This window comes from Notamacropus eugenii, chromosome 2 (assembly GCF_028372415.1).
Source record: "Notamacropus eugenii isolate mMacEug1 chromosome 2, mMacEug1.pri_v2, whole genome shotgun sequence".
In the NCBI taxonomy this organism is placed as follows: domain Eukaryota; kingdom Metazoa; phylum Chordata; class Mammalia; order Diprotodontia; family Macropodidae; genus Notamacropus; species Notamacropus eugenii.
This window is the reverse complement of record NC_092873.1, coordinates 66938203-66959695: the sequence shown is the minus strand read 5'-3', so window position 1 is coordinate 66959695 and position 21493 is coordinate 66938203. Positions and strand designations below refer to the sequence as shown.

At 52.6% G+C, this 21493-nt stretch overlaps 1 protein-coding gene across 5 annotated transcripts in view; it reads left to right on the top strand.

Annotated features, from left to right (window-relative positions):
* Positions 1-21493, top strand: part of HDAC4 (histone deacetylase 4) — a 268595-nt gene that overhangs the window by 135191 nt on the left and 111911 nt on the right. For 4 of the 5 annotated variants that reach the window (XM_072640709.1, XM_072640708.1, XM_072640711.1 and 1 more), the window contains one exon: positions 1610-1681. In XM_072640709.1, the coding sequence (XP_072496810.1) occupies positions 1610-1681 (72 nt within the window). Of the gene's footprint in view, positions 1-1604; positions 1682-15607; positions 15809-21493 lie in introns of those variants that run through there. The other variant, XM_072640713.1, reaches the window with a different exon arrangement.

Sequence of the window (21493 nt, the reverse complement as noted above, 5' to 3'; positions counted from 1 at the left end):
ACAGCAGTGAATCTCCCCAGGTGGATGGATTCTCCTCCATGTTCACTAGAATCCCACAAGGCAATCAACATCATGTTCTGCTGGGCAGTTTTCTATGGGCTGCTGGGACACCTTACTGGCTCCTTCTCCGCTTTGGCCTGGGTCATGCCATCGAAGTCCTGCAGGGGTGCCAGACCTTTGCTGCCCACTGTGGTCAGAGCATTTCTTTCTAAAAAGTGGTTCCTGAAGCTGTGGACAGGTGTCCACTGGTAAAGAGACTTCACTCCAGCTAATGGGGAGCAGTGAAAATGTCGAGGGGCTGAAGTGAGATGATACCTGAGCAGAATTTGGCAAACTTGAAAATGCACCATGCGTGTCAGGTACTTTTATTTGTAGAGCTCGGGTCCTCAGATGGAAGGGAGACACCCACAAGGCAGAGGTTATAGTTGGACCTTTTCTTTCAAGAACAGACCACACCTTTCCCAAAGTCTGCTTGGCTGTAACCCCTCTGGGAGTGGGTCGCTTGTCCAGGAGCAGCCAGAACACAAGGCTCCCTGACCAGGATGGTCAGTACCCTTGGGAGCTTGGAGAGAGATCACATAAGCATGGTCAGCTCCAGTGCTAGTTCCCTGTGATGGCCTGTGACATCCTCTTCCTTAGAGGCATCTATTCCAATCCCAACTTGAATGGGAATTCCGCTTTAATCCAAAGTGGATCTACGCTACAGAGCCCCCAAAGTGGTCAAGTCATCCCACATGGGCTTGAAGACCTCCAGGGGCTATCTCCAGAGAAGGCTATTGGTGTAATCTTGGTGGGGGTTTCTTTGTGATACTGGAGAAGGTCTGTATTTCCTACAAGCCCGGAGGCTAGTTCCTACTAAGTATGGTGTTGCTCTGGAATCCCCCTGAGCCATTCTGCGGATCAACCTCATTCCCCACATTGACTGTCTGGACATAGCTCAGGTTCCTTACTTGTATGGTTTCCTAAGCAGCCATGGTGTTGTTAGCCATGTTGTGCAATGGGGCAAGGGGGAATGTCCACTCTGGTTTTTGGTGTCTGGTCACAGGCCTCTCTTCAGGAGGCAAGTGGCTCACTGCACAGGAGATTTAGAGCCAGGAGGGGCCTTAGGCCATCTAGGTCAGTGCCTTTGTTTTATAGACAAGGAAACTGAGGACCAGGGAGGTTGCCATGAGTTGCAAGTGGCTGAGCTGAGGGTTTAAGCTGGGTTCTCATCTCCAAGTCCACCATTCTTTTTTTTTTTTTTGTGCTGGTCATGACTGGGGTAGCCTGACATTTCTAACCAGGCCACATGGTTTAGTGGTCAGAGAGACAGCTACCTCTGACATTAATGGCTATGTGGCAGGGGCTGTCTCCCTTGACCTCTTGGGGCTCCAGGTGGGTCATGAGGAGACTCTCTGCACTTGGAGGTCCCTGCCCCAGAGTATCTTATCATGGGTCTGCTCCATGCCCATGGCCAGTCACAAAGATAAACAATCACCTCAGCCTCACTTGGAATTGGAAAGATGCTTACTGAGGGGTTTGATTGAGCTTCTCCTCACCCATTAGCAGAGAGGAGTTTGCACCTCAGGTGGCTTATAATGACACTGTCTTTTTTTTCTTCCTTTTCCAGATGGACTTTCTGGCCGAGACCAGCCAGTCGAACTGCTGAACCCACCGAGAGTGAACCACATGCCTAGTACAGGTAAGTGAGAAACAGCTCTATCTCGCACCCTCTGCCCCACCCTGCCCTGTGCTACCTAGGACAGGAGCTGCCTGTGGGGTTCGTTGGGTGGTACTCAGACCTGTGAGGTTGGGATGGGCAGTCAGGGCAGTCAGGACAGGCAATGGTGTGTGTGTGGGGGGGAAGGGGTATTGTCTATTTTTTCATCTTCTTGCCCTATAAAGAAGATACTTTTTTCTTGGGAAAAGGCTGCTGTTAGGACCCTGCCTAGGAGGACTCTGAGTCGTAGGCCTGGAGAACTAAGAAATATTCTACTTCCTCATTTTAGTGAGGAGGAAACTGAGTCCTAGAAAAGTACGACCATCTCCTGGAAGCAGTGGAGCCCCAGGGTGGGTCAACTCCCCACCTTTGAGTTCAGAGCTCTGCCTAGTAGACCGAAGGGCTCCTGTGGCCAACGCATTCTCAGAGCGTGTTCTTCTCCGCTGCCGCCTCCTCTTTCTTCTCCTCCTCCTCCTCCTCGAAAGAGTGGCTGAGGAGACCCTGACACGAACACTTTCTTGGTTGGGTCTCAGCTGCAGCTGCGGGTTAGACTCAAGGGCCCACTCAGAGGAGGCCTACTTAACACTCTTCTTGCTACTGTGGTTGTGGGAGCTGAGCCGAAAACATGCCATGTACTTGGCGTGTGCATGTGTGCCTGTGTGGAAGCCTGCCGTCCTTGCCTCCAGGGTGGCCACTGTGTGAGGATCACGAGTGAAGGAAGGAGCTGGCGAGGCAGGGTGGGCCAACTGCAAGCATCCTTATCTTGGCTATTGTGGTCTGTGCCCACCCACTCCTGACCAGGCCCCAGGCTCCAGAGTCATCCTCATGCTGCGCTTCAGGAGATGATCTTCATGATCACCATTTTAGCAGCACCCCGCCCCCCCCCCCCTAGGACTCTTCCCCCCCACTTTGAATCTGATTGTTTCTAGTTCATTTTAGTGCAGTTCCAGCATTAATGGAGCACCTACTGTGTGCCAGCCAGGCAGTACTAGGCTCTTGAAGAAACAAGCCTGGTGCCTGAGTGGCCCCTTGCCATCTGTATCTTCCTGGTTAATGGCATGGACCAAGGCATCTACGCTTTGGTGATTGTTGCTTTTGAAGGGACTCCAACCTGGACCTAGACCTGTGCATCCTTAGATGCCTTGATCCTATTCTCCCTCCTTATCCCCCCTTTAAAGTGAAAAGGAAGAAATCAATAGGAACTTTCAGTCTACTGAAATTTCCACTGGCAAGATCAGTTACCTGGCATGGCTGGTCTGCAGGCCAGGCCTGCTGAGCATTTCACTGAAGGTCAGTGTGGACACCCTCATCCTCCCCATCCTGACATCAGGCTTGGGTTTTGGGTTACTCTCCAGAAACCTGCGTTTGTGGGGAGGACTCCTCATGTGGGGTTTTGGGGGTGCCTAGAGCACCCTTTGGGTGAGGGGGTGAAGGGAAGGGGGCTTTCTTTGATCAAGCACATGCAAGACATGCTCCGAGTGTCATGGCCTATGAGCTTTAGTTGAGCATTTACTGAGCTTAACATCTGTAGATGTACATCATGCGTGTTCCTCACTGACAGATTCTCCTCTGGGCTTAGGTGCCACTGCCATGGTCTTTGGGGAACTTACTGGCCATGTGGCTGTGCCCCACCGGGCCCTCACCTGCGCCTGAGCCTGCACTCCTGCCTTCCATCTCCCAGTGATACAGTGAGCTAGAGTGCCAGGTGTAGAGGGAAGGGGAGAAAACTCTCATTGAAGCTAGAAGGTTTTAGGCAAGGCCCATCTCTTGTAAATGGAGGTCATGTGACCTTAGCCGGCTCTTCAAGGTCAGTCTATTAGTTACTACATTTCCTTTTCCTTTGTGTTGTTTCAATTAAAGGAAGTGTAGGATGTGCAGATTTGGAGTATCCACCCTAAATATTCACACACGGTGTCTGTGCCCGATCTGTGGTAGAGCATTCCAAACTCATATTGGTGTGATCAGCCACAGTTGGACACGCTGAAACTTGACCAGCACAGAGATGTCATGAAGGACAGCAACCAACCAATCAGTTAATAAATATCTGTTAAGCTACTTTAAGTAGCTTAGGCTAAAGGGCCTCCCTCCCTTCAAGGAGCTCAGTCTCATAGGAGAGACAACATGCAAACAAATATACACAAAGCATGCTCCCTCTGCACGGGATAAATAGGATAATACACAGTCTCCTCTCATCTGCAAAATAGATCAGCTTGTCTTCTCTGCCTTCACCTGGATCCCTGGTGAACATCTTGACCAGCTGATATTGCTGAGGCTCTCCATTAGAGACCCTGTCAGGCAGCCTTGAACTACCCAGGGGCCTGTTCTTTGGATTCCACTGTTTGGCCAAGAGCTAGGTGTACCGCTGTCCTTGTCCTCCAGCCCCCATCTTGCCATCTTTTTGTCCATTGCCTGGGTGATACCCAGGCACACAGAGAGTTCTCTGAATCTGCCCACCTGTAACCTTCCAGGAAAGGGGAGAGGCAAGTCTGCCCAGGTGCCTTGTGGATGAAGTCAGATGGGCACTTTGAAGAGGGGCCCCAAGCATTTTCCCAGGAAACACAGTCAGGTTAATAGCTCTCTGGTGGACAGTTTCCATTCTCTTCCCTTATTGGAAAACCCAAGGAACCTTTTCCTCCACAGAGGAGAGGCCTGGCCTAATAGCATGAATCAGTTGCACAGCGCCCCACCATTATAATGACCCCTGTCATTGCAATCAGGGACTCTGGGGCAGATGTTGTAAGTGTGAGGTCCACCAGATAGTGGTGAGGTAGGCAGCTTGTGGAGAGAGACAGATGTAGGCTTGATAGAAGAGCACTGCCCCAAGAGGGATGAGCAGAGGCTGCCTGTGGAGGGCCCCATTTGTGTGACACTGGACAAGGATGGTCTGCTTCTTGTGCCACACTTGGCGTTGGCCACTCTGAGCCCCTCTGAGCAGCCAGACTGGCCAGTCTCCATCCAGGCTTATCCATTCCTGGGCAAAATCATTTGGAAGCTACTCTCGTGGGTCATGGCTACAAATTCAGTTTCCAGTGGGTGGTGCTGAAGGGATGTGTGTGTGTGTGTGTGCGCAGAACTTTTACATGCATGTGTATCAGACTGTACACATGTACATTATACATGCTATTGAATCTAAGTGCTCTGTTTTTTGCAGCTGTTTCCGTCCTATTGCAGAAATTCAGCCTATAAATATCCTTCACACTTTTTGATTGTTCCTAAGTCTCCAACAAGATGCTGGTTTGCCCGTTCAGTCACTCTCTTTTCCTCTTGTTTAACCGTAATTAGTGTGTTCTGGTTTGCATTATTTAATAAAGGTCTCTCTCTATTTCCTTTTATCTCTCCTGCTTATCATTCCTAAATGCATTCTCATGTTCCATTACACTAATCTGCCACAGCCAATTCCAACTTCCCCTTTTGCATGTAGGTGGATTCCAGGAGATCCCCCCTCCCCAGTACAGTACTGCCTGTATGGTATGAGGGGGTACAGATCACTGTATTTCTCGGGAATCCAAGGAAGTTGTAGAGAAGGTGATGACCTTCATTGGTTGTTAAAACCAGGTCAACAAACATTGATTAAGCATCTGCTGTATGCCAGGTACTATGTTGAGAGCTGGTATACAATGCCTGTTGGCTGTCATGGATTGGCCAGCTAGAGGTTCAGGCTAAGCCTTGCTTGGCCGTTGTTTGGGCCATGATTGGCTCAGAATGAATGTAAACAGCAATTGTTTCTGTTTTAGCCAGAAATCCTGAGTTTTCCCCACCCAGACTGATTTTTTTGACTAGGTAAAAGAGGCCATTCTCTGCCTCATTTCTTACCTAGCCTTAATCACTGAATGCCTTAGTCAAACTGAGGCCTGGGAAAGACTAAAGTCTTGCAAAGGCCAAGGTCCCGACTGCATCCTGGGCCATCTCATCTGATCCATATGTGTTACTGAACCCAGATGATTCTGGATGAAAGAGTGAGGCTGGTGACCTGGCACAGCCCTGCCTCACTTATGTGCCAAGGAATCACCTCCCTGATGTCACGGTGCTCTTGAGAACACGTGCAGAGAAAGGCTAAGTGACAGTTCCTGCCCTCAGGGAGCCCATAGCCTGATGGGAGAGAGACTTCTGTACAAGTGAGATGTATCCAGAGTAAACTGGAAACAATCACTGGAGGGAAGACATTAACATTAAGGGGGATCAGAGAAGGCTTCTCTGGAAGGCAGCATTTTAGTTGAACTTGAAGTAGGCCAGGAGTAGGAGATGAGGAAGGAGAACATCCCAGTCAGAGGGGAGAGCATCCCAGTCAGAGGGGATAGCCAGAAAAAATGCCCAGAGTCAGGAGGCCAGTGTCCCTAGAGGGAAGAGAACATTGTGGGGGATGAGGTATAAGAAAACTGGAAAGGGAGAAGGGGGCCAGTGATGAGAGCTATTTGTATTGAATCCTGGAGCCCATGGGGAGCCACTGGAGTTTACTGAGTGAGGGGGTGACATGGTCACACCTGCAGTGACTGAGTTGAGGATGGATTAGAGAGCCTTGGGGCAGGCAGAACCCCCAGCAGCTACTGCCATGATGCAGACACAAGGTGACCAGGGCCTACTCCAGGGTAGGGGCCAAGTCAGAGGAGAGAAGGATCTATATTGGAGAGATGATGCCAAGGTCAATGGGCCCTGCCGCCATCTTGGATCTGGGGGTGGTGAGAGAGGGTGAGGAGCCCAGAATGACTCCCAGTGGGAGCCAAGGGCCTGGGAGCGTGGTAGGAGGGCACAGGAACATGGGGTTGGGGAGGAAGACCATGAGTCCTGTCACTTCTGGATTCCTATCCAGTCCCGAGATCATTTCTGAATGGCTCCCTGTGGACTCTTAACAGCAGAGCTGGGGGTAGATGAGCAGGATTTTGTTCTGTGTTTCTCTCTGGGCTCTGTCCAATGGCTCTGCAAAGAGGCCCTTGGGACATAGACCACCAGCTTCCAGTTCCCTTGCCTCTGGTCTGCCACTTGGGTGCTGACTTTCTCCATTTACATCGTGGCCTAGCAGGGCCTGGTTCAATTTTAGGGTCCAAATTAACCGGCTCCATCATCTTTCCCTTCTTTTCTGGTCTTTCACCCTCCCCTGCCCCAGGCAAAAGAGGAAGACACCAAGCATTCACAAATTCAGAACCTGATATATAATGGGCACTTCATAAATGCAGGCTGTTCCCTTGGTTTGCCTCCACCCCATGAATTCTCCAGGACAGCGCCTTGTTGGCTTATTATACTGGGCAGGGTGGGGAGTGGACTGGGGTAGAAAGGGGCATGAGAGAGACTAGAGAAAGATCTGTAAACACTTCTTGATGCCTCCAGCTCATGTAAGAGTAACAGGAATGGGCAGTGGGCTGAAGATTAACCATTAACATTGCATGGGAGCAGATCCTGGACTTGGGGGCTTTGCTTTCTCTGCTAGATCTGGGAGAGCTAGGAGGTGCTGGGATCCCTTTCCTCCAGGTTTTCCCAGGCCTGTGGGGGCAGTGACTAATAGTGCCCAGGCAGGTTGGCCAACCATGGGGCCAGGCATCCCTCATTTGTCCAGGGGACTTCCTAGTGTCTGGCATTTTTGACTTCCCAATTTGGATTTACCTTCTTATCCCAGACTACCACCAGGCCGCACCACATCTACACAAACTCTTGGAGCCTTGAAGCACTAGTTCGTAGTCCATTGTAAAGCAGTTAAAAGCAGTGCTTTCTCCTCTGACCACTGGCTTGGCATTCCTAGCGTTTCAGGGCAGAAAGTGCTCTTGGCACGCTCGGATTTCTGGCTGGAAAGCAATCTTGAGATCATGGGCTCCCCAGGATGGGGGAGAGGAGGGAGGGACTTGGGTCATCATGCACCAACCCTAAAGCATTCATGAGCAAACCATGTCTGGTTAGGGTCAGGAGTCATTGCCAGGAAAGGATGGCATGGGGGAAGGGCAGCCAGTTTCCTTCTCTGTAGTCAGAAGGAGTTGGAGGAATGGGCAAATGCAGAGTCATCGTGAACCCCTAGAGCAAGAGAACGCCTTATGATGAATCTGTTCCAAAGACAGTGCTTTCAGTTGAAAGGAGAACCCTTAATCAGGGCTGGCAAAGATCAGAGGTCTGGGCTGGCCCTCTTCCCCAAGTCCTTCAGTTTCAAGATGAGGAAACCAAGGCCAGAGAGGGGAGATGACTTGGCCAGAGTGACCCCACCACTAATGAGTGTCTGAGTCCTCCTGGCTTGATGAGGATTTGATCAGAACAGGCCTTCTTGCCTGTCTGTCCAAACACACCTGTCATGGGGAAGTCTCTTTAAGACATCACTGCACCCTCAGATTTTGGTTTCCCAAGGACTGTGCTGCCAGGGTCCCAAGGAGCCTCTCTCCTGTGACCACCAGGGCAGTAGACTTGTCCCTGTCTCCCCACCATGTCCCTGCCCCCAGGCTCTACATGCCCCCCCTGCAGTGCTTGGAAAGTCTTTACCACTGTTTAAGAAAGGGATGCCCAGACTGGTGATTCCCAACTCTTCCCCAGAGCTGAGGGTGATGCTTTTTGTCAGGGGCCCAGCTCCCTGATGGTCACTGAAGGTTCAGCCCTTCTCAGAATTGGATTCAGGAAGGCCTCAGACAGAATGCACAGTGTTACAAAGGAAATAGAGGAATGACAGAACCATTTTTCCCCAGACAAGGTCACAGACCCTTGACATGTGGCCACAGATTGGACTTCAAGTTAAACCAACTGCTCCGCATCTTCTGCCTGTCACTTCCCTCCTCCCTCTCTTCATTCTGTCCCACTCTACACAGGGGGAAACTGAGGTTTAAGCATGTTATGTGACTTGCCTGGGCTCACAGTTAGAAACTGAGGAGGATGGAATTCAGACCTAGGCTATCCCCCTCCCCATTTCAGGAATCACCTTCCATCCTTGAGCAACACTCTTCTCTGTGTGGTGGGGCGTCCAGCTGGGCATGGGATCTCTGAAGCAGGCTGGTGATGAGGAAACTGAGGCTAGAGAAGGCAAGAGACTTGTCCTATTGGTCACTTAGATACTACCAAGTGACCCCCCCTGCATCCTTTGGCCTCTGGAGTTTTCTCCTGCCCCTGCATGGCAGAAGTCAGTATGGGCAAAGACTGGTGATGCAGATGTGCTGTCAGGTACAGGAGCGCCTCTGGTTAAGTGAAGGACGTTGCTCCACTTTGGCATCATCTTTGGCAGCGACATCAGCACTCTCTGGTTGTAAGGTTAATGTAAGGTTAGTAGTGGGGGTGAGGGGGAAGAGTCAGACATCTTCCCCACCCATTAGTAGGCCTCAGACACCTTTTATTAATTTCTAATGAGGCACACGGTCATGAGGGTTGTACCCTCCAGCCCTGAAAAGTGTATCTGTACTCCGAGGTGAGGTTTTGCTTTGGGGATTCTTTTTTGGAAGAAGTTTCCTGTGCAAATGAGGCTGTGGGCAGCCATTTTAAGAAGCCCCCCAGCTTTGAAAATCCAGATGGTGATGCTTGTCTGTCTGGTAACGATGTATGTATTATCTATGGTCAGACAGCAGGAAGCCCTGCCTATTGGTCTTTATTTCTCTATATTTTCTCTGAAGTCCAGGGTTCTGATTTTTCCCCTGAACTAAGTGAATGATACATGTGCTTGATTAAAGGAGATTGTTGACCCCTCAGAAGCTGCTTTCTTTTCAGAAAAGCAGCTCTAAGAATCTGTGCAGCAGGCCCTCCTGTCTGTGCTGGGGCCCTTGCTGTTATACTGGTCCTTGTCAGCATTTCTGTCATTGGTCTGGGGGAGGGTCTTTGGAGAGGGGGTCTGAGAGCTTGTTTATGCCTAGGGCTGTGCCTTATAGGGCTAGATCTCAGGTACTTTGGGGATAGGAGGGTTAGCCCCTTCCATTTCTGTTGCAGAGGTGCTCACTGGCTATTGTGGTGAGGAGGGGTGCTCAGAGGGTGCCATCCAGTGTTTGATGACTGGAGTGTCTTCCCTGTCTTGAGGCTAGGAAACCTTCTATATTAATTAAGATGCTCTCATATAGTACGTACCTCCAGACCAACCCAGAGTAGGCACGCTCTTCCTGGCACTTCTTAATAGCTCAAAAGGCTATTATTGAAGGGGAAGCCTGGGTTCTCACTGCTCATTTCCAGCCTCTGAGGACAGCCAGGGCTGGGGAGGGTGCCCAGGGAGTCTTGCCTTAGCCGGAGTTCGATGGTTGGCTCTCTTGGCACCGCGCCCCTGGGCAGGTGGTCCTAGAGGGATAGTTGGACAGGCAGCTCACAGGACCCGGGACCTGGGAGAGAGTGCTGGGCTTATAGCGACCCAGACTTAGGTGCTTCTGGAGTAGCCAAGGCCTCAGAAAGGGTATGTCTGCCTTGCGGCTTTCCCATGGTTTCCCATCCACCTTCAAGAAGCCAAACTTGAAGCTGTGTCTTCCTGTCTTCAGGTGGGGCCAGTCCTGAAACCTCCATGGCTTGCAGCCTTTCTTGGTAAGGGTAGTCACTGCCTTCTATGGAGCACTTTGAGGTCTGAACCTCCAGCTAACCTGGGAGCCCAAGGGATGCCCCAGTCATTGTCCCCATTTTACAGATGAGGAAATGAGAGGGGAAGTGGATGTCACCATATCATGGCCACACAAATGATCTGTATAGTCCTTTATGAAGGCTGGCCAGTGTCTGCCACTAATGGGCATCTCATGGAGATTTGTGGATTGATTCATTGATTGAATGAGTCAGGTGTTATCAAGTGACCCTTTAGCAGGGAGTCACTTCCCATGGTGAGTTAGGGGAGCTGTGAGCCCTCCGTGCACATCTGGAGTCTTGGACCCTACTGGAGGGGTGGGGGAATGTGGTGGAAGGGTCCAGGCTAGGGGCAGGATGAGGAGAACAGAGACTGGCCACAGATTCGATTTGAGAATCAGGGGGAGGCAGCTGGTGGCTTTGGGGTCAGCAGTCAGGGCTCCAGAACTCTCTGGTCCCCAGGGTTCCCCTCTTTTTCATGACTTGCCCAATCCCACCCCAGGAAGTCTGTGATGCCCACAAAGTTGGGGAATCTCCCACCAGCCACGACCCCCTTCTTTGTCCTTGGGGTCTGCTTACCTTCCAGGAGCTCAGTCCCGAGAGCCATTCACGCACGTGCAGGCTATTTATCATTTCCAGGAAGTCCACTGGAGCCCTGTGTGAGAGCCAAATTCCTGAGCTACTGTTCCAGGCCTTTCTTCACATCTCTTGCTGAAGCCAAGCTTTCACATCCCTTCCCAGAGACAGCTTTTCTTCTCCAGGGATGAAGAACAAATTGGAGGCATTAAAAGGGTTTAGAAAGAGTGAGTTCAGAGGCTTAGAATAAGAGGAAGAAAGAGGAGGAGGAGAGAGTAGACCCCTCTTGGCCCTGCAGTCTCAGGGACAGAGCTGGCACCACCTGGTCAGGCTGGAACGTCTACTCCACATGCCCATCAATTCCATTAAGGGGTGATCTCGCTGGTGTCTGGCAAGACCAAGATACCACAGGCTGGGACAGCCAGGGCCAGCAGCCATGGAGCCTTCTTGGTTCTGGTTTGAGGGTTCCTTGGCCCACAGGTCATAGATTTAGAGCTGGCAGTGACCTTCAAGTACTTCTAGTCTGGACGTGTCCCCTCACCCCCATTTTTACAGATGAAGAAGCTGAGGCAGATGAAGGTTTGGTGTCTGAGGGGGACTCCAGGTTCAGTGCTCCAGCCAAAGAGGCAACCCCTTGGGACACCGCCCCCAGGGCAGGGTGGGAGTGGGGTGGCTCAGGCCAGCTTGGTGGGTTGTCTTCCTGACTCTCAGTTTTTTATAAGGAAGGACTTTGCCTTAAGATCCTGGCATTAGAAGCCCCACCCCCTCACCTTACAGAGAAGGAAACTGAGGCCCAGGTGACAGGGCTGGTTCGCCATCCTCAGTGGACACCTGCAAGGACCGTGACTGAGGTCCCAAGATTGACTAGATAGCAAAGGGCAGAGGTCACGTTTGAACCTGGCTCTCCTGGACTGTGCCACACTGAGTCAGCAGGGTCATCATGTAGCTGAGCCTTCACCAAAACCTTTCCCAACAAGGCTGCCTTTCCTGCCTTCAGGAGTGGTCAGGGGTCACTGAATGGTGTGCTCATGGTCCCTGACATGCCTGGGGAGGTCCAGGGTGGGTTAGGCCTTCAAGCTAACTGACTGACAGAAAAGCCCAGTGCTTCTGGGCTGTGGGGAGAAACCAGTGGGGTGGAGAGGCACTGAGGTCTTCAGTTCTGAGGAATATTCCACCAGAACTGTAGACTTTTCAGTGGGACATCCTCCTGAGACTTGGAATATAGATTTAGGAAGCTGTGAGAAGGCCCTGGCCTACCTAGGCTTCAGGGGGTCCCAAGGGAGTCCATCCCAGGCAACCTCTTGGGACAGTCACAGGGGCTTTGTCATCTGATGGAATTGGAAGGACTTTAGAGGTCACTTCCTCTTCCCCCTCTTTTATAGGGGAAGAAACTGAGATGGTGGAGGGAAAACTGAGTCGGTCAAGCTTCCACACGGGAGGGTCAGAGGCAAAGCCGGTGCTGAACCCAAGACCCCTTGCCTCCCCAGCTGGCCCCTGCAGGTTGTCAGTCAGTCAGCTAGTCTCCATGTCAGGCTATGCGCTCAGCACTGGCCAAAAATGACAAAAATAGTCCCTTCTTTCATGCACTTCCATGCTTCTGGAGGGACGGAGTACTTTTGTGGCACATAACTGGGGCTGCTGACCTCCTGAGCCCAACTGACTGTGTGCTTCCTAGGACTGGAAGCCTTGGCTTTCTAACTGTGGCCCCAAGTCTAGGAGTTGCATTACTGACCAAGAGTGCCCCTAAAAGGGGAAGAGGAGGTAGCCTGCTTGGGCACCTTGGACAGATCCCCTACCTGCCCCAGTCTGAGAGACATTGAGGCCCCAGTGACTTGATCTCGGAACTAGGACTTTTAAAAATGCTGAGTGCTGTATTTCAGGAATATAGATTGCCTCTGCAATCCTGTTTGTTTGGTTTGGTGCATTTACAGATGTGGTTTTGAGAAGGAACACCCCTGAGTGGGGGAAGCTAGCTCAGCAAGGGTAAAGGAAGGACCCGTGCTCCAGCTCCACAATTACCAGGGTCAGCCAGCCTCTGCTTGAAGACCCCTGGGGGAAGGAGGATTGCGCTGGGACCTCTGGTCACCAACACTTATTTGTGTGATTTTTCCATAAAAGGTCAATGTGAGAGTTGGGGCGGGGGATAGGAGGGGTCTCACAGAGCACTGGAGAAAGGCTGCTCCTGGGTTGTGTGGAGCAGGCCAGGCTACGGACACTTTGTTCAAAGACTGGTCAAGATATGAGGGGGTGTGTGTGTTAAGAGAGAGACAGAGAGACAGAGGAGAGAGTGCGCACGTGTTGGGAGTGAGGAAGATTTCCTATGGGCCTTGCTGCTCCCCAAGTCAGTCTTGCCGAGACTGTTCCCTTTCTGGGAGATGCCCAGCTGCACCCAGGCCTTGCAGCGATTGCCCAAGTGGACTTTTGTCTGAGTTGCAGCCACAGCACCAGCCCTGGGGCCGAATCTAGCCTTGAGGAGGCTGGGAAGCCCCCTGCTCCCCTTCCCATCTCCCTGCTCCCCCTCTCCCCCTCCTCTCTACTCCCCTTCCCTCCCCTGCTCCCCTTCCCTTCCCCTGCTCCCCCTCCCTCCTCCCTGCTCCCTTTCCCTTTCCCTGCTCCCCCTCCCTCCTCCCTGCTCCCCCTCCCATCTCCCTGCTCCCCCTCTCCCCTTCCCCTCTGCTCCCCTTCCCTCCCCCTGCTCCCCCTCCCTCCTCCCTGCTCCCCCTCCCTCCTTCCTGCTCCCTTTCCCTCTCCCTGCTCCCCCTCCCTCCTCCCTGCTCCCCCTCCCTCCCCCCTCCTCCCTGCTCCCCCTCCCTCCCCCCTTTCCCCCTCCCTCCTGCTCTTCCTTCCTCCCTACTCCTCCACCCTCCTCCCTGTTCCCCCTTCCTTCCTCCATACTCCCCCCACCCTCCTCCCTATTCCCCCTTCCTTCTTCCCTACTCCACCACCCTCCTCCTTGTTCCCCAGGCCACTCTGACTGTCTGTGTCCCACACTCCCAGTGGGCCTAGAACACGAGGGAGGGATGGGAGAGATGGTGGATTCCAACAATCCCCAGACTCCTGGATGTGCCAGTGGAGACATGGCATAGGGTGCCCAAGAGGCCAGTGTCCTCAGCCCGGACCTCAGAGTCCACGTTCTCCAGCACTCCAGCAGAGATGTCAGTGAGGCAGCAGAACCGGGTGAAAAGGATGGATGCCCTCACACCCAGCTCTTCTTGGCTCTGAGGCCAGCCTTTCTCCACCCCATCCTCACAGGAACCCTGAGGAGGCAGCCACTCTCATGACTGTCCCCATTTCACAGATGAGGTTTTCACCTCAGTCCTCACTGGCTCCCAGTCTTTCTCTCACACATGTGTCTGGACAGATTCATTTCTAGTGATTTTTCTCTTTTTCTAACCTTTGGGATGGCCTCCTGGGGAAGGCAGGTGCTCGGCCTGAGCTGGGAAGGGGAGGGAGGGTATGCCAAGTGTGGGAGCCTGCCAGGCCAAAGGCCCAGAGACAGGAAAGGGGAGGGCAAGGTTCATGGTGCTGGAGAGCTCATGACCTCACCTGCTTCTTTCCCATTTCTCTTCCAGTGCCCTCTTGAGTGATGGGGCATGTCCAGGCTAAAGGGTCAGCTGTGACTACAGACATCTTAGTGCCTTGGGAATCCCCAGGTGAACATAGGTCATTTAGGAAACCCATTTATAGAGCCCATAGACTATGTGTCCCTGATCTAGCCTGGGCCTGGCACTTGGCAGTGCTAATTGATGTTGGCACCCCTGTCTGGTGAGATGGGGGAGGGGGCTTCTTAGATGACTGCAGGGCAGAGCAGCCCTGTTGTGGTGGGTGAGAAAACCATGCTGGACAGCATCAGAGTGCAACAGGAGATTGCTGATTTGCCCATTTGCCCACATCCCTGCAGCTGGGCAGCAAGGGCCAGGGTTGGAATTCAGATTTAGACATTTGACTGGCCATGTGACCTTGGGCACTTGTCACTTCCCTCTGTCTCCTGGAAGGAACCAGTCAATGCCAGCTTTTCCAGGTGGCTCCTGAGTCAGAAAAGAGGCAGAAAAGGCTTGTCTTGAGGGTCCCTCGGGTCTCTGCCCCAATGACTGGCTTCAGGAAGGCATCAGGGCCAAGCAGGCTTGGCCCCAGGTCCTGGAAAGAGCCGCTGCTGGCTCTGCAGAGAGCTATCAGCTTTTCTTTGGGGCCCCCGGAATTCCTGGTTCTGGTCACCCACACCAAGGAGGTCAACAAGAAAGGAAAGTGAGTGAGCGTCAGGGGTGCCGTTGGCTAGGCAAACGAGAGAGGATGGGGCTTTTCCCCTTGAGAAGGAAGTCTGAGTGTCTCCGAGGGGCTGTCCTCTGGGACCCATCAGCTAAGGAAGGGCTGGCATTAGAGACTGACCTGGATGGGGTTAGGGGCAAAGCCCCAAGAATACCTCCAGTGGGTGGTGAGGGATGCCTAAGGACAGGATTTTATTCAAAAATCAATGAACCAGAAGTCTTGCTATGTGCTGGGCACTGTGTTGAGCAGTAGGAGCCCAGAGATGAAAAGGGAAAAGCCCAAAACCCAACCCACCAAACTTACAGAAATGCAAACAAAGGCCCAGAAGGAGAGGGGAGGCCAGGAGGGACTGGCCAGCTGCAGAAGTGAGCCTTATCTTGGGGAGAAGAGGACCTGGGTTCAAATCTTAGCAATGATGGATTCTCTAGCCCTCACTGGGCCTCAGTTTCCCAAACTGCAAAATGAGAGGGCTGGACAAGCTGGCCTTCTGACTAATAAAATGGCTCTCATTCAGTTTGGATCAGAGATTTTCCTTGTTGTTGAGTTCTGTATGACTCTGTGACCCCATTTGGAATTTTCTCGCAGAGACACTGGAGGAAACGGAGGCAGAGTGAAGTGACTTGTGAGTGTCTTCTGAGGCTAGGTCTTGCTGACTCCAGGCCCTCCACTGAGTCTGGTACGGACTTCATCCCAGAGAGGTCTGGTGGCTAGGATGCAGTCCCGCTGTCTCCCCGCAACACCACACTGCCAGCTCTGAGTTGTCCAGGGATCCAGATCTGAGTGTGGGTAGGTGTTTACCTCCGCATAAGGAAGAGTCTTGGTGTTTCTGCCTTAAACACAAGTCAGTAGATGAAGAACTACTGCTCCCATCTCTCCTCATCTGAGAGAAAGTAGTGTGCTGGACCAGAAAGGGGCTGACTGACCTAGAAGTCTGAGGAACTGGGTGCAAAGGCTGCTTCCACCTCCATTCCACAGCATTGCCAGCGCTGGGCTACTCTGTCATTTAGAACTTGGGCATATCACTCCCTGGGCCTCAGTTTCTCCATTTGTAAAATGAGTATGTTGACCTGGCTGGCCTCTCAGGGCCTTGGCAGCCCTAATCTACTGTCATCTTTATTTGAAACAATTATTTCTGCTTTTTTTTGCTCCAAAAGGCTTAAAAGTTGCCCCTAATGCTGGTAAAGGCCACAACATAGACAGACTTGTGGTTTTCTTTCTGTACATAGTCACACGTGAGCTATAGCTTTTTCCAGTGACTTAGTGAGTGAGTGCTGGGGGTCCCAGGTGGTGGTGGCCAGTCTGCCATCTAAACTCCCTGCGTGGCCCCGCCATGTCTCCAGCCTACTTCCCTGGCTTGGGCTGCTTAGCAGAGTGCGCATTTTTCTTCTCTCTCAATCCCCTGCCCACCCCGCTCCCCATCAGCCTGTCCTTACTCTTTTATCTGCTGCTGGGAAGGTTCGGCTAGCTCCTGCTAAATGCACTCTATTTATGGTATTTTCAGCCCCATGGGAGCTGTGTGTGCCCATTCCTCTTTTCTTCCTTCCTATTGACTTACAGCCCTCCTCAGGGGACTGGGCCTGCCTTGTTCCTCTGAGTGGCCCTTCTGTAAAAGGCCCACCCATGGACTCCCAAGCCTGGCTGTTCTGGGCCTGGAGAGAGTGGCAGTATCTTAGGTGGCCCTCCCAGCTGGGATTCCCCCCTCCTTCTCCCTCTGCCCTTCTCCCCAGTCCTCCCAGGAGCTCTATGAAAGTGGAGGTTGGGGCCAGCCCAGGTTGGGCCACTGCTAGAAGGGCTTCTCACCCTGGGATGTTGAGCCTTGGGAATGTGTGAGTCCCCAGACAGCCCCATTTCTTCCTGCCAGGGTTTCATGTCTGGTTTCAGTCTCATGCAGACATTGTAACCCAATCCCAGTGGCCATTGGACTCTGGCCTGTCTCTAGCTTCCTGAGTCACTGCTAAGGTCCCCTCTTCTGTGAAGGATGAATTCGATTCTCAGTCCAACTGAGGCCAGTGGATGCTGTCACAGTTTTGCCAAGGTGTGCCCTCCACATGTGGGTAGGTGTGGGGCGATCTGCCTCCCAGGGCAGCCCGGGCCCCTCGAAATGTGTGGCACTCTAATTTTAGGAAGATTGCCAGTGTTTGAAACTAAGCTGAGCTGGAAGACACCATGGGGCTTGCTTCTGGCCTGGCACATAGTAGGTGTTTGGTAAATACTTACTGATTGAGTGGTCTCATTCACCATCTTCTTCCTAGTTAACTGAGCCCTGGGATCTGTCAGCGACTTTGGCCCAGGCTCAGGCCTTGTCCCGAGATTTCTCTGGATCCTCAGGCAGGTGTTGTCATGCCTTTGTTTGAGGTGTGAAGGGAGCATGGCAGTGCCCGATGCAGATCACAGGCCTTCTGTCCCTGAGGCCAGAGGGTCTGTCCTTGCCAGCCCATTCCTAGGGCTGGAGAGTTGGCCTTCCCTCTGACCCTGACCCAGAGCAGCAGGGAATGAGGGAGATGGGTGGTGGGCCTCACCACATCTTACCTCCAGGTGCTCCAATTGGGAGACCCTGGGAAAATCACTTCCGCTTTCTGACCCTAGATCTCCTTTGTAAGGACAGGGTGAGGCTAGTCCCTATGGGGACCTCCTCCCAGGTTTCTGGTGAGGCTCAGGTGAGATAATGTCTGGAAAGCAAACCTTCAAGTGTACCACAGAAATGTTGCTATCCACACTCACATTGTCTACAGTCTGTCAGGGTTTGGGGGTGTGTGTGTAATAGAATAAGCATTTATTAAGCTCCTACTATATACCAAACCCTGTACTAAGCACTTTACAAACACCTTATTTGATCCAACAGTCCTGGGAAGTAGGTGATAGATGGGGAAACCAAGGCAGGGAAAGTGAAGTGGTTTTCTCAGTCTGAGGCCACATTTGAACTCAGGTCTTCCTGATGCCAGGCCCTCATTCTGTGCATGGTGGCATCCTCTCACTGCCGTCACATGAAGAAGAGGGGAAGGCTCTGTCTTCTCAGTTGACTAAACACAGGATGGTGGGGCTGTGGGGTTAACTGGATTTTCTGCTCTTCTGAAGGCTAATGAGGAAGTCTTATTTGTTTCTGTCTTTGTTGAAAATCTTTGCAAAATACATTAGTGCCCTCGGCCACCGCAGTAAGCAAGCGCAGGAAATAGGTTTGCATCTCCTTGTCCCTGGCTAAAATCTTGCAGTACCGCTAGCAGGCCGTTATTTTGAATAGTGGTACACTGGCCAAGGAAGGATTATTGGATCCAAGATCTGAGAGAAACCATCTACCCAGAGAAGGAAACTGAGGCCCAGGGAAATGATGACTTCCTACCCGATTATTCTATCTGCCCCAGCATAAGTAACTTTACTCAGTCTGGGCCTCAGTTTTCTCCTCTGTGAAAAGAGAGGGTTAGATGGAATGAGCTTATGATTTACCTAAAGTCACTTAGCCACAAATGACTGAGCTGGGCTTTGAACAGGGCCTCTGGTTCCAAATCCTGCCCTGTTTTGGCTGCACCAGGTGGCCTGTTTTACAGGATTGGAGTGTATGTGTGCATGTGTGAACCTTTCTTGGGTAGCTAGAGATCATCTACAGACACACGTAAAGAAGATATTTATAGTTAACTAACTCCTTGATCTCTTTACGCCTCTGCTTTAAACAAAATTGGCTCTGGCCAAGGTGCTGCTGTGGGCCGCCTGTCTCCTTCCCCTCTGCTTTGGCCATCTGGCTCAAGTCCTTCCTCAGCCATCCCTCTGCTTGGAAGGCCCTCAAGGTGTTGCTGCTAGCCCAGACCTCCAGCCTCATGTTCCTCTTCCTTCTTGCCTGCTGTGGATCCCGCTGGCTGTGGATCCTGCCAGCCCTGGACCCCGCCAGCTGTGGATCCCATGGGCTGTGGACCCTGCTGACTGTGGCTCCTGCCAGCTGTGGCTCCCACCAGCTGTGGCTCCTGGTGACACTTGACCAGCCCAAGGCCATGGTCCCCTTCCCCACTCAGACCAGCTCTTCTGTTTTCTGAATCTCTGCTTTCTTTCCTGGAGGGCGCTGCACTGGCCCAGGCTGCAGTGCAGGCTGCACACCTTGCCCCAAGCTGCTACCAAGCAGGTGTCCAGCCTTAAAGGTTTGACAGATCCATTCATCTGTAAGCATTTATTAAACACCTGCTGTATGCCAGGCCTGGATAGAGAGACAAACAGGAAGGTGTCCCTGAAGACAAGCACTCATCCATCAGTCAGTGGGGCCCTGCCCCACCCCACTTCATGCTAGATCTTTCCCTCTATTGGGAAACTCCCATCAACTTCCCCCTCCCCCACTTTCTTGGATCCTCAGCACTGTGCCTGGCACTTAGTAGGTGCATAATAAATGTTTCTTGACCTAGTGGCTCCTGTTCCTCCAGGACACCAGAGAGCCCCAGAATCTTGCCCTGGAGCCTTGGTTGCGGCTGAGTGGCCTCATCAGGACTGACCAGTTCTTCTGCTTCTCCTGATTCCATGCTGCTACCACAGTCATCTGGGCTGTTCTGCCCTGCATAAAGTGGGGACATCGCCTGCCTTCCCTGAATCTCAGCTTTCTCAGGGTTTGGACTAAGTGGCCTCTGAGGTCTCTCCTTTGAGCTCCCTGGTCCTCCATTTCCTCATCTGTAAAATGAAGCAGGAAGGATGGAGCAGGCCTTTCTCACTGGTTCTGCCCGGCACCTTGTTCAGCAGGCTGAGGTTCCCATGGCATGTCCACACTTACCTTCTCTTCTCAAGGAAGCACTGCCCTGCTCTCAGGATGAGGAAGGAGCTGAGACAACCAAGTTATTTACAATCAAGTGGCACTAATGGTGCCACAGTGGACAGAGGGTCTGACTTGAGGTCACGAAGGCCCAAGTTCGAATTTGACCTCAGATGCTTACTCTCTACCTGATCTTGTGACTGTCTGCCTTGGCTTTCTTGTCTGTAAAATGGGGATCATCATAGTCCCTCCCTTCTGGGATCAAATGCAATACTGTTTGTAAAGCTTCTAGCATGCTGCCTGGCCCAACATGGGCCAAGCCTGGAAGGTGGTGGGAGTTCCTCCTCCTTGGAGGACATGGGAGGAAGGAAGAAGGGTTGCCTGAAGGCATTGAGGATCTCACCCAGCCCCTTGCCCCATGGCCTAGGAACATGGCAGGCAGCATCTGTCCCCCTCCAGGTCCGTATTAGTGTCACAGAGGCTCTGTGGCCCTGCAGGACTTGTGAACTATGGTTGAGCCACCATCATCCATCCCTCTCCTCTGATTCTTGGAGATCCCCGGGAGGGGGTGGGGGGAATGCTGGGCCCCCAGCACTGATCTCTTCTCTCCCACATGTTCCCATTTCCTGACGGTTCCTGGGTGAGGTCCATAGCTGGGCACATGGGGCCTCCTCCTCAGGCCCCAGACAGGCTCATCTGTGACTGTGGCAGCCTCTGGATCCAGGCAGGTCACCCTCAGTGCATCTGGCCACTCATGCTGCTGACCAGGTGAGGAGGAGGCTTTCACTTCCAAGCCCAGACCTTCCAGGCTGCAGGTTCCTGTTGGCAGGCCTCCTCTGAAGCCCAACCCCCCCAGACATCAGAGGATATCCACTGCATAGGGAAGGGGATCAGGGGGGCCCAGATGGAGCTGCTGCTGCTGCTCATGCAACACCCAGGGAGTGTACTTCCCTGACTTCTCCCTGCAGTGGTCTGAGAGGAGGGATGTTCCTGCAGACATTGGGGGTTTGCTCTTGTCCCTTTCCTCCTGCGTTATCATGGGTGGGCTGGCAGTCTCTCAGCAAGCATCTGTGGAGCACCTACTGTGTGCTTGGCTTGATCCTAAGTACCTACAGACCGAGAGGGTTGAGCTTCAAAGGCCTCTTCCATCTCTGTCTTCTGTTCTCTGGCCATAAAACAGGTTTCCTCCACAATGACAGGCTTCAGCCCCCCTACCCCAGCCCTGGTGACCAGACCCAGGCCTGGGGCCCAGGATTGATCCCTCCATTCAGATCCTCAGGGGCTGTGAGGAGGAAGACATTCCTTTCCAATTACACAGAGACCACCCTCCTTCCTGGAGTCATCTTGTTGGCCTTGGAACCTCCTGAGCCAGGAGAGCCAAGGCTGGTTGCAGGGCCAGGTGTCTTCCTCTTCCCAGGTAGCAGTGAGGAACCTACCTGTCTGGTGTCTGTTCTCCTTGCCACAAGACTGAGAGGGAGAGAGGAGGGAGGGAGGAAAAGGGGAGAAGAGAGGGAGAGAGACAGAGAAGGAGGGAGGAAAAGGAGAGAAGGGAGGGAGGGAGGGAGGGGGAGAGAGAGAGAGAGAGAGAGAGAGAGAGAGAGAGAGAGAGAGAGAGAGAGAGAGAGAGAGATGGGGGGAGAGAGTGAGGGAAGGAAGGGGAGAGGGAGGGGGCCGGGGAGCCAGACTTGTCTAAGCAGAGCACTATGGTCTGTTTTTCTCTTATGTCTCAAGTTATTGTGAGTTCAGTTTTT